Source organism: Rana temporaria, chromosome 4 (assembly GCF_905171775.1).
Source record: "Rana temporaria chromosome 4, aRanTem1.1, whole genome shotgun sequence".
Taxonomy (NCBI): domain Eukaryota; kingdom Metazoa; phylum Chordata; class Amphibia; order Anura; family Ranidae; genus Rana; species Rana temporaria.
In genome coordinates this window covers 71863606-71879106 of record NC_053492.1, presented here as the reverse complement: position 1 = coordinate 71879106, position 15501 = coordinate 71863606, and the positions used below count along the sequence as shown (strand labels likewise).

The following is a 15501-nucleotide window of genomic DNA, read 5'->3' as shown; positions in this document are numbered from 1 at the left end:
TAAAAAATAAATAAATTGCTGTCACAAGGGATGTAAACATCCCTTGTGACAGTAATAGGTTGTGACAGGTCCTCTTTGTGGAGCGATCGGGGGGTCGAAGTGACGTGACGACATCACCCGGAAATCGATTTTTCTGGTTGCATGCATCAATGCCACATCAGGGTGCGGCAGTTTGTTGTGAACACCAGGTATGGAGTGTGCTGCAGTTTGTTGTGTACTCCGGGCAGGGAGGTTTGTTGTGAACACCAGGCATGGAGTGTGCTGCAGTTTGTTGTGTACTCCGAGCAGGGAGGTTTGTTGTGTACACCAGGCATGGAGTGTGCTGCAGTTTGTTGTGTACTCTGGGCAGGGAGGGTTGTTTTGTACAACGGGCATCGAGAGTGCTGGTGTTAGACCATAGTAGACTCCAGTGGGCCACAACTGCCCATCACTTTTTGTGCCTGCACACCAGTGACCTCAGCTGCTCCTCAATACCAAGGCATTACCCAAGAAAGCTACTACAGACGAAAGGATTAAAAAGTGTTTTAATTATACACATGTGGTCACAATTCTGCCTTTAAAAAGATCCTTGGGAAATGTACATAAGGCCGCTTGTAAATGTACATCATCTATAGGTTATTGTTACAATGCTGTATGTTCACCAAAATTGACAATAATTTACACGTTCTCTTGGTTTTTCAAGCAGGAGACAAAAAAAATAATACAGTACTTTCCTATACAAAACGCAAATCACTGGCTTGTTCACTTACAAGACATTACTATGGGGGGTACATACACATACAGGGTGGTCATAAAAAAAATTGAAATATTCAGTAACAGTGTAGGTCAAGGTCATTTTTTAAAAAGTCACAATGGAATTTGGAGCAAATCTAATTTTTATTTACTTCATATAAAAAGACGGCAGCCTTCTGAAGTGTATGGCGGTCATAATCTGACAGTGGTAGAGTCCCACTGCGAAAATACAATGTCTTAGTGGTGGGGGATTCCTCTTTCCACCTCGCTTGTGTGCATGGGGACATTTTTTTTTTTTTTTGATCAGCTACGCTTAAAAAAAAATTATAATAATCTATGGCCACCCACCGATTTTTACAAGACCTCAATCTACACTGGCTATATAAGGTCAATTTCATTACGGCCGCCCTGAACGTGTAATTTCCCCAGTCAATCGTTTTATTGTTACTATGCACAACGTACTGCATTCTAATAACACGTTAGAGCCATGATGTATAAACAAGAACAAATTTTCCACCGGTAGATAAATAGGATAGCTGGTATTTATATATTTATATTTTATGAAGCTGTATAAAGACCGGTTAAAAAAAAAAAAAAAAAAAAAAAAAAAAAAAACTTGATTCAGAGAAAAGAAATTTACATTATACAACACTATATGCCAGGGCAATATAGAAGAGACCCAAATGTACACTGAAATTATTATTTTTTGCCCCTCCCCGGACAGTGGGGAGGTGACACAGTGACATGTACAGCCAAAAGGTTTACAAATGTACACCTGTACAATCAACTACAAAATGAGCAAGGCTTGTAGTAAACAATGAAACTGTAAACGGTCAACTACTCATTAGTTACACTTGTACAATACAAAGCATATACTTATATAAACAGAGAAAATTACAAACGTAAAGCAGTTCGAATATATTTATATGTATATATATATTTATATATTTATATATATTTTTTATCAGCGGTTTTGTCATGCGTAAATGTTAAGCTACCATAGGAATTTAATTTTTTTTTTTTTTTAACTAAAACTACGTGTTTTGGCTAATGACCGCAAATTAAAAAACAAAAAAAACTTAGCGACTAATAAAAAAAAACAGAAAGAAAAGTCACACACTGCTATATGCAAGGGAAAATAAAAATACATAACGATACATCGACTTTACTACCACTGCAGAGGAAAGCATTCATTGTCAGTGCTCAACTATGTGCTAGAGAAACAAAAATGGAGTTGTCTACAGACAGGTTACAATTTCATTTTGAGTTTTTATTTGCTAGTTTGAGAATTTATTAATATAGCAGCCTGAGGTTGTAATGAACCACACCAGAGGAATCCACAAAAATAGGGGGGAAAGTAACAGCAGGATTAGCACACTAAATCCCATTTGCCCATACGGTAGTAAATGAGCGAAAAACTAAAATGTAATTGATCGCCTCGTTCTTTAGAATCGTTCAAAATTCACTGGTGTTGTAGGCATCAGCAAAATACTACCTACTGTCCTTACTGTAGATAACAAGGGCTCATAACCCATCTGGGGTGCAAAGGGTCTGAGATGCATATATCCACGCCATTATATGAACAAGTCATCCGAGATCGCACGATTTCAAAGCCCCAAGTCAGTGCGACTTTGAAGACATCTGTGCATCTTCCTGCACACATCTATTCAAGTCGCACCTGAAATCACCAAAAGTCGTGTACTACTTTTTCAAATTGATGCAGCACTGCAAAGTTAGCATCACACCAATTTGAACAGTACAATTGGCAGCAATAGGATGTGACTTGTCACATCAAATCGCATGATAAGTTGTTTCAATGTGAACGAGGGCTTAACTGGGTCAGACAAAAAAACTACATCTTTACCCACATGGCATAAGTCAACCAAAGACCAAAAGGACTTTTATTTCTTCCTAAGCTCCACAAAATGTTAAGTACTTCATATTAGACACATTCTGTTCAGATGTGAACATAGAAATCCCCCGATTAGTTCCAGAAATTTTGTAATGCCCAGTTGTAGGCTTTACATTTTTAGATTTAAGATCAGGCTACATAAATTGAAAAACAATTGTACATCTTTATTGTACCATTTCAGCCGTATCCCTATGCAAGCCACTGTGCTCGGCGAAAGCAATGGTCAACGCCCTCCAGTTGTCCCCCTGCCCAATCTTTTCAGGGATTGTTGGCATTGTAAAAGGGGTACATGGGACCACTGGAGATCTGGATGGTTTACTCTCACACAGTGCAAAGGTGCAGATCGAAGCATGTGGCCATGGAGATTCATATAGGAATAGGGCAAGAGCAATACAAGGGGAAAAAACATACAAACACCATTGATTCATGCAGCCTGATTTTAAACATAAAATAGAAAAAAAACAAGCTACAATTAGGACTTCAGTAGTTTGGGTCAAAAATACCAGGGGACGTGTGCATTAGTCACCTTCACAGAGAAATGTGTGCAGCTACTCCTCCTAATCTGGGTGGAATGAACTCCCATGGATTTCTGCAGTTGATTTAATCCCTTCCTGCTAACTGGCTGGCAGAGATTTTATTTCCTTCCCACACTTTTTATGGGAATGATTCATAACTCATATAGGGTCAAGGCTCTTTATCTCAGCAAAAGCTTGCCGTTAGTTTGTGTTGTTTATGATAGGCAGGGGCAAGTAATACAATGTGAATGATGTCCGAGAAATCGTGCACCTCTTAAATCGGCAAACAAACAAAAAAAAAAACAGCAACTGTATCTTTGCATCATGAATATGACCTTGAGATGGGGCCGTGATGTGCTCACCAGACCTCCTTTCTGACAGAGGTGTTGCTCATTAGATTTCAAACGCATTAATCACTGTCTGAAAAACTCATCCAACTCAACTGGTGGAACAGAAAAATTAATTTGCAGGTGCGTACACCTTACAAGGTTGTCAGAAAAAAAATACTAGTTTATTCATGTAGACAAACTATGGGAGATACTTGTGTATCATGCTCAAGTCTCTCTAAAAAGATAAGCCTTTACAGTGTACCCGAGACACAGTAAGTCCATTTTCTCTTTTCCTGGGCTTCAAATCCTATGATGGTGATCTGATCTAGAGCAGATGAATGAAAAAAAGTCATCTTGACCCAAGAAATCGTGATCTAAAGCAAACCTATTCTTTGCCATTCAGGGCAAAGAACATGTTCACTCTAATCCCCCTCTCCCCAGCAGCATATAGGTACTTTCCTTTCACTCCCACACTGCCTTGTTCTGCCTCTGGAAGCAAAATCCCCATTTAAGCTACAAATCCTAAAAGTCGTATCTTACTCAGGGCTATTGGCACAATGCTATCACATTGCCAGGCACGTTTCTGAATACCCAAAGTAATGGCAGTTTCCTTTGGCTCCCGGCATTGAACAAAGTGGCTGGGGAGCAAAGTAGGTGCGTTGGGGATGAGGTATTGCCTTGCCTTGGGCAAAGCACAGGTTTCAGTTCGGTGTGTCCTTTGCCTAAAAGGACGAAAAAGTAATCTTGACAACAGTAGTAACCGTAATGGAAAGCCTTACCATACATTTGGGCACTCTCATCGCCCTGTAACAAAATGGCTGTCTTGCAGATATCATTTGTGTATTTTGGACAGTTAGGTCAGATAACATGGCTGCAGTCACACCAATCCACGTCTAACCATACATTAGCCTTAAACCGGCCATACACAGCTTGTATATCCGATAATCAGGCTCAAATTTGAGTCGTGAGTGACCCAGAATGAAAGAATTGATTTAAAAATCTAAGGAGATGGGTGGAAAATTTTTGACCATGCACTCACTGTTGGGGTATTCAGGCAGCCGCAGGTGCTACAACTATCTGAGTACGATAGCCAGCAGGGAAGATTCCTCCAACAGCGAATCGGGGATACTGACCAATTTCTAAACCACCTACTGATCAGCTCCTCACAGCCTTCCTTCTTCATTACATCATAAAACATGGCTTTAGTCAAACTAGTGCCATGTCCAACCACGCATTAGCCTAAACGGCTACTGCCCAGTGGACTGACAGGCCTCTATCACCTTCACATAACTAGACTACCATCTCCAGTAAACTAGCACACAGTCTATCTATAAAATGTGCCCATGTATTTTGATCACCTGTAAATTAGCTAATTAACAAAATAAAATAAGATGCAACAAAATAAGACTCATACTCTATTTACAAGCAGATACTCCATGCTCGTGAGAGACTAACCCAACTGGCAAACCAGCATATTAAAATACTGTACTTTTCCCTTTTAAAAACTACCACTTTTTACAGGAACTTTACAAGGTAAAAATTTACAAAATATGTGACAGCTTGATACAATTACATCATTTACAGGCCCTGGTTTTAATTATTTTTTAAACTAACAGGCAGTTGGGTGAGTCTTCCACTGAAGCTGGAGGCAGGCCCAAAATGTACACCCGGAGCCACAGTGAGATTTCAAGTGGGAAAATAATAAATAGTGTGATACACATCAGCTCTTCTTATAGGAAGCGAAGTGGAAAGGTTGGATAGCTTCTTGTAAAGGTTGAGAGGTGTGATGAATATCGGTATTGTATTCTTCTTTCCTTCCTCTTCCACTACAGCATTCCATTGGAGGGCCCTACCATCGGCCCCAGGTCAGTGCTAGTCTTCATGTAATACTTCTCCAGCTTGGCCAGTATGTGTTTCCCGTAGGTATATTTACGCAGTGTGGTGATGTGTGGTCGAATCTTAGAGGAATAGAAAATTATGATTACTTAAAATAAGTTTGTAAAATGCATTAAATACACCATGCAATACAATATCAATACTAATCACAAGTAATGTTCGGGAATAAATCTACTAAAGGCAGGCCATAGATGATTAGATTTTCTCGATTGCCCCATCAACAGTCATTGCAGATGGGGGGGGGGGGGGGGAGATCCCTTGCACTGAGCTATTGTGTTCTCCTAGGGTAGTGTGGTGGGCGGTAAGCCGTCCCAGCCAGGAAAACGGTGATTATTGCGAGTTGCTATAGCCCTTGGCAATAAGTGCATCCTAGAAAATCCAACATGCTGGTAATACCCAAGTTGATCGATGGATTGACTTGGGTACAATCAACCTGCCTATAGATGGTTAGAATCTTGGCCAGTAATTGTTTTTAGGGGCTGAGATCCAAACCGCCCATGGCTGGCTTTAATCACTTACTTGTTATACACCTCCTTGACTATTGCAACTCTCCCCAGTCTATCACGAATGTCTGTCAGATTTATTCACTTTATCAACCTTGGTGTCCTTCGCCACCCTCTGCTAATCGCTACACTGGCCTCCACTTGCCAAGTGAAAGAAATTAATACTAACTGTCCAACAACCTTGTCTTGGAAACACAAGTGTCTTCCAATCTGGCTGTTTAATCAGAAGACATAAAAATGTCAAGATTTTGGTACCAGCAGACAGCCTCTTAAGGGGAAACAAGAATGGTTTGAAAGCCACGTCCAATCACTATTCCTTCTCCCAAGCTAGAACAGCTTGTCTGCTCTTTTCTCCACAGCCATAAACATATATTCCACTAGGCTGAATGCACTACTTTGTTGTGCAGCCATGAGTCTTGCCCTCCTGTGTCTGTGGGCACTTTTAATTTTACAATCTAGGCATGTGAGCTTTACCTTATGCATGATGATTTTGCGCTGACCGGGCTCAGCCATGTCAATCATCTTCTGCACTACGTAGTTTGCATACTGGTCCTTCATCATGGTGTATAAGGCACTGTGAGGACCGTCATTCTGGCAGCAGACCTCATCGATGAGCAAAGCCCTCTCCGTACGGGACGAATGGGAGACGCACTTCTCTACAACATTGCTAAGTAGAAAAGGAAGACACAGATTCATGTAAGAGAGAAGATTTGGTGAACAGATGCACACAGCCGTTGTGCACAGTTGTGTGTTTAGATCAGCTTCATTACAATAGGCACACTAAAATTGCTAAAAGCAGACATCTGACTGATATGGAAAACAAAATATGTTATGCTATAGAACAGGAATCTTCAAACTACAGCTGTTGCGGAACTACACATCACATGAGGCATTGTAAAACTCTGACATTCACAAACATGGCTAGGCATGATGGGAATTGTAGTTCCTGAACAACTGGAGGGCCGTAGTTTGAAAAAGGATGACAATCAACCATCAAGCATATTAAGTGCCAGTTCGCACATTTAAAGCGCAATTTCTGCTTGCCATGTGTGATTTTAATGCACATTTAGTGCACATTTGTGAGGGGAGTGGTCACATCTAAATCATGTGAACACTAGACTGCGATTTCATTTTTGGTCCCATAGAAGTTTATGGAGCTGAAATTTGCACCTCACCAAACTCACACAGGACCCTTTTTGACCCAGATCAAATTTGCACTGCATATATGTAAACGGCCTTCGTAGGAAATAATGCTTTTTTTTAGATGACATGAGAATCTATGCATTTTAGATCGCATCTGATCCATACAGAGTTCACATAAGTGTGAACCGGGGGTAAAACATGCTCGAAACATGAACACTTATTTCCAAGTAACCATTTAAAGGCACAAACCAAAATAAAAATTTACCTTTAAAAAAAAAAAAAAAAAAGGCACAAACAGTTGGGGAGAGGAAGGAAGGAAGAAAGAAAGAAAGAAAGAAAGAAAGAAAGAAAGAAAGAAAGAAAGAAAGAATGTGTAGAGGCAGGTCTTATTTAAAAACAGGGCCTTTGCACAATTTTCCTAAACTCCAAATCTGCCAAAAAAAAACAAACATATTTGCAAAGCAGAAAAAGCCTACGTAGATAATGTGGCCGTTAAGTAAATAACGGTTTATGAAGACAAAAATCAATAGAACATATATTTACAGGTGGGAAGTAAAAGACATTAAGACCATTTACCTTGCAAATTTGTGCTGACTGAGGGCTAAAACCTTTCCTCTTATCTCAGAAACTATCTTGCTCTTGTCTTCAGTGCGGCCATGTTCCAATACATGCTGAATGACATAATTACCATACTGATCCTGTAGAAAGAAAGCAAGCATTAAAAACAAATAACAAACATAAATTTGCACTTGGTGTGCAACCAACTCAAAAAGACAGGAGATGGAGTGTGAGGTCAGGCAGTAGATAGGGTCTCAGGTGACCTCTGACCCACACATGACTCAATCCATCAAACATGAATGGAGGAATTCAATAAGGCTCTTGAAAAAGTGATTTTAATGCTTTAAGAACTACCTGCTCTTCATGCAGGCAAGCACTTGTGCCAGTTTTGGCATCATTACCAACATATGAGCCAAATTCAGTTAGTTCTTTCCACCACCACTTGAATGAATGAATGAAAAACTTATATAGCGCGGCACATGCGAACTGAATCGCCTCTGGGCAGTGATGGATTCTTAAATCGTAGATTACAAAACTGGTGGCAAAAATAACCAACACTGAGTTTGTGTATTGTAGAGGTGCACAGAATGAGAATTTTGGTGCAGAAACTGAAAATTCAAAATGCACTTAGCTGAAATAATAATAATAAAAAAAAATATTAAATTTAGGATGTAATACAATAAAAAGATTTTTTTAAAATATTATTATAAATTGTATTATATCCTAAATTTAAATGAATATGAATTGTCTGCCATTAAATAGAAAAGCACAAGAAAAATGCATCACTGTAAAATTGTTTTCGTCTTCACATTGGTTCCTGTGCTTCTATTGTGGTGTTAAAAATCTTGCTTGCTGCATTTTTGGTCAGAAAAATAAATAAATAAAAAAAAAGGCTCCCCCCATTGAAAATGATGCATAATTCACCTGTTACATTTTTAATGTGGTTTTTGCGTCACATGACCTAATACAAGCACGGTATAATCGTGGTAAAATCGCATACGTTTTGGAGCCATTATCCGCAAAATGTGAAAACACATTTTTTAGCCACCTTTCTGTGCATCTGTAGTGTATAGAGGTATGCCAGTACTCAGAGCAGGGCATGTCTGTGCTGGGAAGGTGCGACAGCTTCCCGCACAGGGGTATCCCTAATCCAATTCAGCTGTCAGCATGAGACTCCCATGGGGGCAGATTCTGACATGAGGAAGCAAAGCCCTGCTCTTGCCTCATACTGGCAGCCCCCAAGGCATGGTAAATCAGTAGTGAGAAAAAAACAAAAAAATCTGCTGAAAAGAGCCTACAAAATACTGAAGACAAAGCCCTTTTCTCTACGCTTGCCTTTTTAGGGCACACCCTTCATTGTATAGGTCTTCTTTAATTATGCTGATCATTTTGAATATTTATCTCTGAAGATAAAGGAATTGATTAATGGAAAGCACCAGGATCTTCCTTTAGGTTAATGAAGTTTTACCTGTACTAGCTGCTCTGTGCTTTGATGCAACTCATCCAGAATAGGCATAGTCTGTTCCACAGTGCAATGCTCCAGTATGCGCTGTATTACTCTGCAGCCATAGGGGTGGGTGGATAATACATACACCTGATAGAAACAAAAAGGACAAAAAATAAAAATCAGAGACTGTCCAAAGCCACAGTGAAATCACAATTTACTTTTGAGTGAAGACTGCTTACTGAAAATGCCATTTCTTAGTTATCTGTATCTTCTTCATTCAATACTCTTAAGGGCCCACTCACATTAACGCAGCACTTTAAACTGCTACCCTTGCAGTGGGGCTCCCACCTTGTTAAATGCTCATTTTTGTCTAGGGTACTACTTTTTATAACCTTATCCCTCACTCCGGCAGGCTCCTCCTCTCCGGTTGACCATTCCTCCAAAAGCAGCTTTTTTGTCTCTCTACGCATCTGATGCCATCACGTGCAACCAACAGTCCTGCACTTCAAGGGGGAACCCCAAAGGCCCACTCACAGCCGGAGCAATGCAGTGAAAAAGCAGAGCGCCTGCAGCTGGGGGAGCGAGGGTTAAGGCCTTTTATTTTTAAGCAGTCTGAAAACACCACAGGTAAAAATACCCTTACACCTTTCCTTCCCCAGAAAAGCAGCGCACCACAATACAAATCATGTTCACAACTAGTCTTGTCTTTTGCCAGAATGTACTAAAGTTCGAAAATCTGCTGAAAAGCCAGTCAATTAGCATTTTCATAAGGGGGTCAGCTGTGATGCATGTCCGATTTTCATACAAATTAGTATTTTATTCTTTTTAGGTATCAGATCAGTGCAGTCAGTCATCTACAAGATTTCTCCACTATGACCGTACAAAAAAACCCAAGGGGATCAACTTTCCTTTCCGGAAAAGCAGTTTCACCTGCAGCACAGAAGAGGGGTTGTCTCTGCAAGGATGATCTGTCTTTACTACTGCCTGCCAACAGAGGTGTTGAAGAACAGCACATGTGAGCTGGGTGTCTTCTCTCCTAGAATTGGGTACCAACATTTATAGGTAGAGCTGATCCGGGAAAAAATGATTGCCTCTCAGGGGATCAGAAAGGAATTTTCTCCCCTGCTGTAGCAAATTGGATCATACTCTGATGGGGTTTTTCGCCTTCCTCTGGATCAACTGTGTGTATAGAATTGGGTATATGGGATTGTATGATATTTTATTTTTTTATGGTTGAACTTGTATCTTTTTTCAACCTGACTATGCAATAGTGCAATATGGAGGTTTATCCAGGAAATTAATATGACTTATTTCTGGGGTCAAAACGGTTTTGCTCCCTACTTTGAAGATAGATTGTTATAAACCCAACTGGAAGTTTATACACCAACATTTATACAAACCCACCTGTCCTTTGAAAGCATCAATGATGAACTGGAGAGCCTGTGGCTGAACACATTCGATACATTTTTGTACCACATGGTTTCCGTTCTGATCTTTTACACACTTCAGAACATGCCCATCCAGCTCCCTCACCATCTCGCTCTGCAAAAAATAAAAAACAAATAAAATAAAAATTACCCACACAAGACTTCATTCAGCTTAATGATGTTACACATACTGGTCAATTTCACACTTCATCTTTTAGGGGTATAATTTACATTGGTTCACACTGTTGCAAGACAAAATCGCACGTGTTCCCGCACCCACAGGCAAAAGCAGCTGCTCTTTTGAAGACGTTTTCAAGTGCATGAAACCGTGCGGTTCAAAAGCACCGTGCGGTTCAAAAGCACCATGCGGTTTCAGTGCAGCAAGTTTGAAAAAGCACAGGGAACCTTTTGTTGAGATTTTCCACAGGTACAGCTGCCCAATCAAATGAATGAGCTGCTGTGTCCGCGCAAATGTTCCATGCAGAAAACATGATGTGAACCTAGCCTCATACTAATGAGATACGATGTGCTTATCTTTGATTTCTCTCTGTACAGACGTCCTTTAATTAGGCAAAGTGTAAAGGGCTGTCACTGCCAATTCATTCTGACCCATAACAAGCATGCAGCAATTAAAATGAGAACTTAATCTGTGTTAGTGACCTAAAGCTATAAGTTCAGCATGAGTCCGGCAACTACCAATTACAACAATAGCAGCCATAGAGCTTCTCTTAGCAGTTATTCTTTAACCACTTCTGGATCGCCCACAAATTGCATCAGGGCGGCCCAGCTGCAGAACAGACGTACCTGTATGGCGGCCCATGCATGAGATACAGCGGGTCCAGCAGACTATGTCTGCCGGCTACCCGTGTTCATGGTAAAAAGGCAGACAGGGGACAATGCAAATCTTCTGTTCCTAGTGATCAGGAACAGCGATCTCTGTTGTCCCAGTAAGCCCATCCCCCACAAAGTTAGAATACACCCAGGGAACACAGTTAACCTCTTGATTGTCCCTTAGTTGTCCTAAAGTTTGTTCACAGGCAAAATTGTGTGTTCGATAAAGGTTGCCAATTTTAATGGTAAAGGTGAAAAACATACCTGCTGATCCGGAGATATGGATTCCAGTGCTTTCTGAATAACACGGCAGCCGTACATCTGTAAAGCCAGGGGAAGTACATGTCCGCGTATTCGTGTTGCCAGTGCCAACTTCTGATCCATGCTGCCAAACTGAAAGAAAAGTTGAGAATACTCGATTTGACTTAAGCATGCTTAACTTTCAAACTATGCGCAAAGGAGAGCAGTCCAGACACAAAATAGATTCACTTTTTGTTGTAAAACATTCAGAGCAGCAATCAACCCCTAGACACCATGAAAACCTCAAAAGTAGTTTTTAAGCCTTCCCCCACTCTATCCAAAAACTTTGGCTTTACTATTGCAATTTCACCCATAGACAGAGTTTTTCTTGCAGGAAAGAAAATCACTCAATTCTCTCATCAACACAGTCAGCGTTGATGGGGAAACAAATTAAATTGTGGTGCAGACAAATTCTAATTCACCAGCCACATAAGTTAGCCTCTACCCTCCCCCCCCTAGATCAGTGGTCTCCAAACTGCGGCCCGGGGACCAGATGTGGCCCTTTGTTTGCTTTTATCAGGCCCTTGGGGCACTGTGTCATCCTCCCGATACCAACAATGAGGCACAGTTCCTCTAACTGACATCAAGGATGGGGCACAACTCCTTCCACCAACAAAGGAGCACAATCTCACCCAATGACACCAACAATGGTCCACAATTCCTCCCAATGACACCAACAATCAGGGCCCAATGACACCAATGATGGAGCACAATTCTTCTCACGGACATCAAAGACGGCACATTGTTTATTCCCACTGACGTTGGGACCTTTTCTACTCAAAATGGCCACAGTCCGGCCCCCCCAAAGTCCGAGAGACAGTAAACTGGCCCCCTGTTTAGAAAGTTTGGAGACCCCTGCCCTAGATAAATGTGGCGATACACCTTTGTATCATAAGTAGTTCAAAAACTGTTCTTAAAAATCCCAAAGGAAGGGTGTTGTACTTTAGTAGGCTCCACCGGCGATGGGAACGAATCTCTGAAATTACAAAAAGAAACCAAGGGGGCACCAGCTTAGTGCAGCATCAATGGGTTTATTACGATTAAAAAGCCAAATGCAAACTCAAACTATAAATCTGGCTGCAGAGAAGGTCTTTGATCTCATATTTTTGCGAGTTTGCATTTGGCTTTTTAATCATAATAAACCATGTGATGCTGCACTTAGCTGGCGAACCCTTGTGTTCCTTTTTGAAATTTCAGCGTTTATGGGGGAATCCCTTCTGCGCAGCCAAGGTGTTCTCCTGGCAAGGGAAGCCGTTCCCGCCGGGAGAACACAGTGATCAGTGTTGGCAGCTATAATAGCCGCTAGCAATAATCACATGTAAAATCAGTAAGGCTGGTTGCACGATCAGCACATTCAATCTTCCCATACGTGGTTAAAATCTTGGCCGGTTAAGCATGGACTATGGCTGGCTTTACTGAAGTATTCCTTTTTAAAAAGCAGAAACTTGATACTCCAAGCAGCCTCCTTGTCTGGATGTAACTTTAGTTTGAAGCTTACTGGGCTCAGGAAGGTGGTTTCCACAACCGGCCATGTGAAAACATGTTTACCAAAACAGTTCTAAATGGTACTCAAAGGAATACAAAAATAACACAATCACAATGCTTTAAAAACATTTGGAAAATGGCTTACCTCAAAAAACTTTTGAATGACATAATTTCCAAAGACATCAGTCATCAGCTGATAGGCGGCCTGGAGGATTTCTCCAAACACTACCTGGCGTTCTGCTGGAGTGGCCCGTTCCAGTTTCTGCTGGATGAACCTGGAGGCCAAATAAAAAAGGTTAGGAATATGGTATGTGTGTGCGCTCAAACATCTCTGCTACATCTGGCATCCACTTCTAACTCATGGATTTTACAGTCCAACCACAGACACCATTAACAGAGATAAGCCTGATGATCCTTCAGCAAGAGGCAGAAGGGCCAGAAGATAAATTACTTCTGGTCTTTGAGAAGGCGGCAAGTAGTGGAAACAGCAAAGTGAATCAATGCATTGTTTTCAATACACAGCCATTCTCTGACTTCACTGTATTCCACTGTCACAGGGAAAAAAATGGTTCTGACCTGCCAATTACCTTGACCTCCTAAGAATATTACCTTTCAAGGATCTTAAAGCAAAGATTAAAAAGGGAATTTAAGGGAGTTCCCCAAACAGAGAGATGCAGACTGTCACAGCCCTCTGCTCTGCCCCCTCCTCACTCATTGGAGTGGCTTGCCGAGAGGCTGAGCTGGGCATCAGTCCAGGCACCTGGCAGATCCAGACTGTCACGATGACGCGGAACCTGGACCGACATCTGTGACGTCAGCTGCACAAATATCGTGCGTCATTTTCTTCTCCTCTACTTTTATAATATTAAAATGTATTTGTGTATATATATATATATATATATATATATATATATATATATATATATATATATATATATATATATATATATATATGCAAGTTCCTAGCAAAAGTTCAAATATTGCTTTGGTAGACCAATGGCACAGAAACAATTTTTTTTTTATATCTCAAGGTCCTTATTTTACAGGAAATCTGTGAAATTACCTTTAAAAGTAAATAAAGTCCCAAATTAAGTTTATTTGTCGTAATTATGGAGAGCACACACACCGGGCTGCCCAGTGTATGCTGTTACGACGGATATCAGAGCGTCACTTATATATGGTTATAATGGACACAACTCATATCAATGGCAAACATAGGGCACAATGTCCCCTTCAAGTTGTTTACCCCAAATGTTGTTTATTACACAACGCTCAAGATGCTATTTTTGCTTAAATTTTGACAAAATGGAGAATTACAACCATATTAATCATTATCAAAATTAATATATGCCAACATATATGTGTACTATTAATATTAACCACTATTAATATATTCTATGATGTGAATCAGCAAGGATCATTATTGTCCCTGTACAAAGTGTTTTAGTGTAGATAATACACACAATTTTATTCTAACTATATAGAAACAGCCATTGGCTCCTTTTGCTGACAATTAAATTCTGTGAGCAGGAACCTGTGTAGCAAGTCCAAGGTCCACAACTGATAGAGAGATATAGATATATACACACACACACACACACACACACACACTAAAATCTTGGATTGCGAGCATAATTCGTTCCAGAAACATGCTTGTAATCCAAAGCACTTGTATATCAAAGCATTTTCTAACAGGGTATAAAAGAGAAGAGAGGCACCTCTAAGTGTAGCAATAAGTTGCTAAATGTATCTTCATTAAATGTAATCATATTAGAGGCTCCTCTTTTTTTTTTATATATACTCAGTTGTGACATGACGCTACTCTTATATCAAGACATCGCTTGTATAAAGGCAAAATGTATTACATTTTTTAGCTCGTCTTGCAAAACACTCTCAAACCAAGGTTTTAGTGTGAGAGTGTGTGTGTGTGTTGACCAGGGATCTTGTCCCTTTTAAAATGCGGTGAGTGCATTACCTCCCCCTATGTTTATATTAATGTCTTCACTAGGAACTTGTCTAATCTTGCTGTAGATGGCACATATATAAACCCACCTGGAGCCATGCTGGTCTTGGGAAAACTCAACAATATGCCCAATCAGATCCCTGAGCTGTAAATTGGGGAAGCGGTTGTTGCGGAAATCTTCCAGCAGTCTGCTGCGCCCAGAGGGCATGATGTCAGATCGGCTGTATCGCAGACGGGAGGGTGGAAAAAGTTGGCTGCTGGAGCTGAAGAAGCTAGATGTGCTAGCAGCACTGCGGTACTTGGCCTCGGCTCCAGGGGCAGCAGATATATAGCGCCCACTGCCATTGGTCAGCCCGCCTGAAAGAGTAAACAATATTTCATTAGTTTGCACATGTAGAACTCTGATTATTAATAGCAAAAGGATAAAATGTGTCAAAAGCAATCTTCCGTAGAAATCCAT

The 15501-nt window shown here is 40.6% G+C and overlaps 1 protein-coding gene across 3 annotated transcripts in view; it reads right to left on the bottom strand.

Moving 5' to 3' along the window:
• Window positions 1-506: 506 nt before the first annotated feature.
• PUM2 (pumilio RNA binding family member 2) overlaps window positions 507-15501 on the bottom strand; it is an 88343-nt gene continuing 73348 nt past the window's right edge. For all 3 annotated transcript variants that reach the window (XM_040348540.1, XM_040348542.1, XM_040348541.1), the window contains 8 exons: window positions 15131-15398; window positions 13224-13353; window positions 11558-11686; window positions 10440-10577; window positions 9057-9182; window positions 7607-7728; window positions 6362-6554; window positions 507-5446 (listed from right to left, as the gene is read on the bottom strand). In XM_040348540.1, the coding sequence (XP_040204474.1) occupies window positions 5315-5446; window positions 6362-6554; window positions 7607-7728; window positions 9057-9182; window positions 10440-10577; window positions 11558-11686; window positions 13224-13353; window positions 15131-15398 (1238 nt within the window). In that variant the 3' untranslated portion in view covers window positions 507-5314. The remainder of the gene's footprint in view (window positions 5447-6361; window positions 6555-7606; window positions 7729-9056; window positions 9183-10439; window positions 10578-11557; window positions 11687-13223; window positions 13354-15130; window positions 15399-15501) is intronic.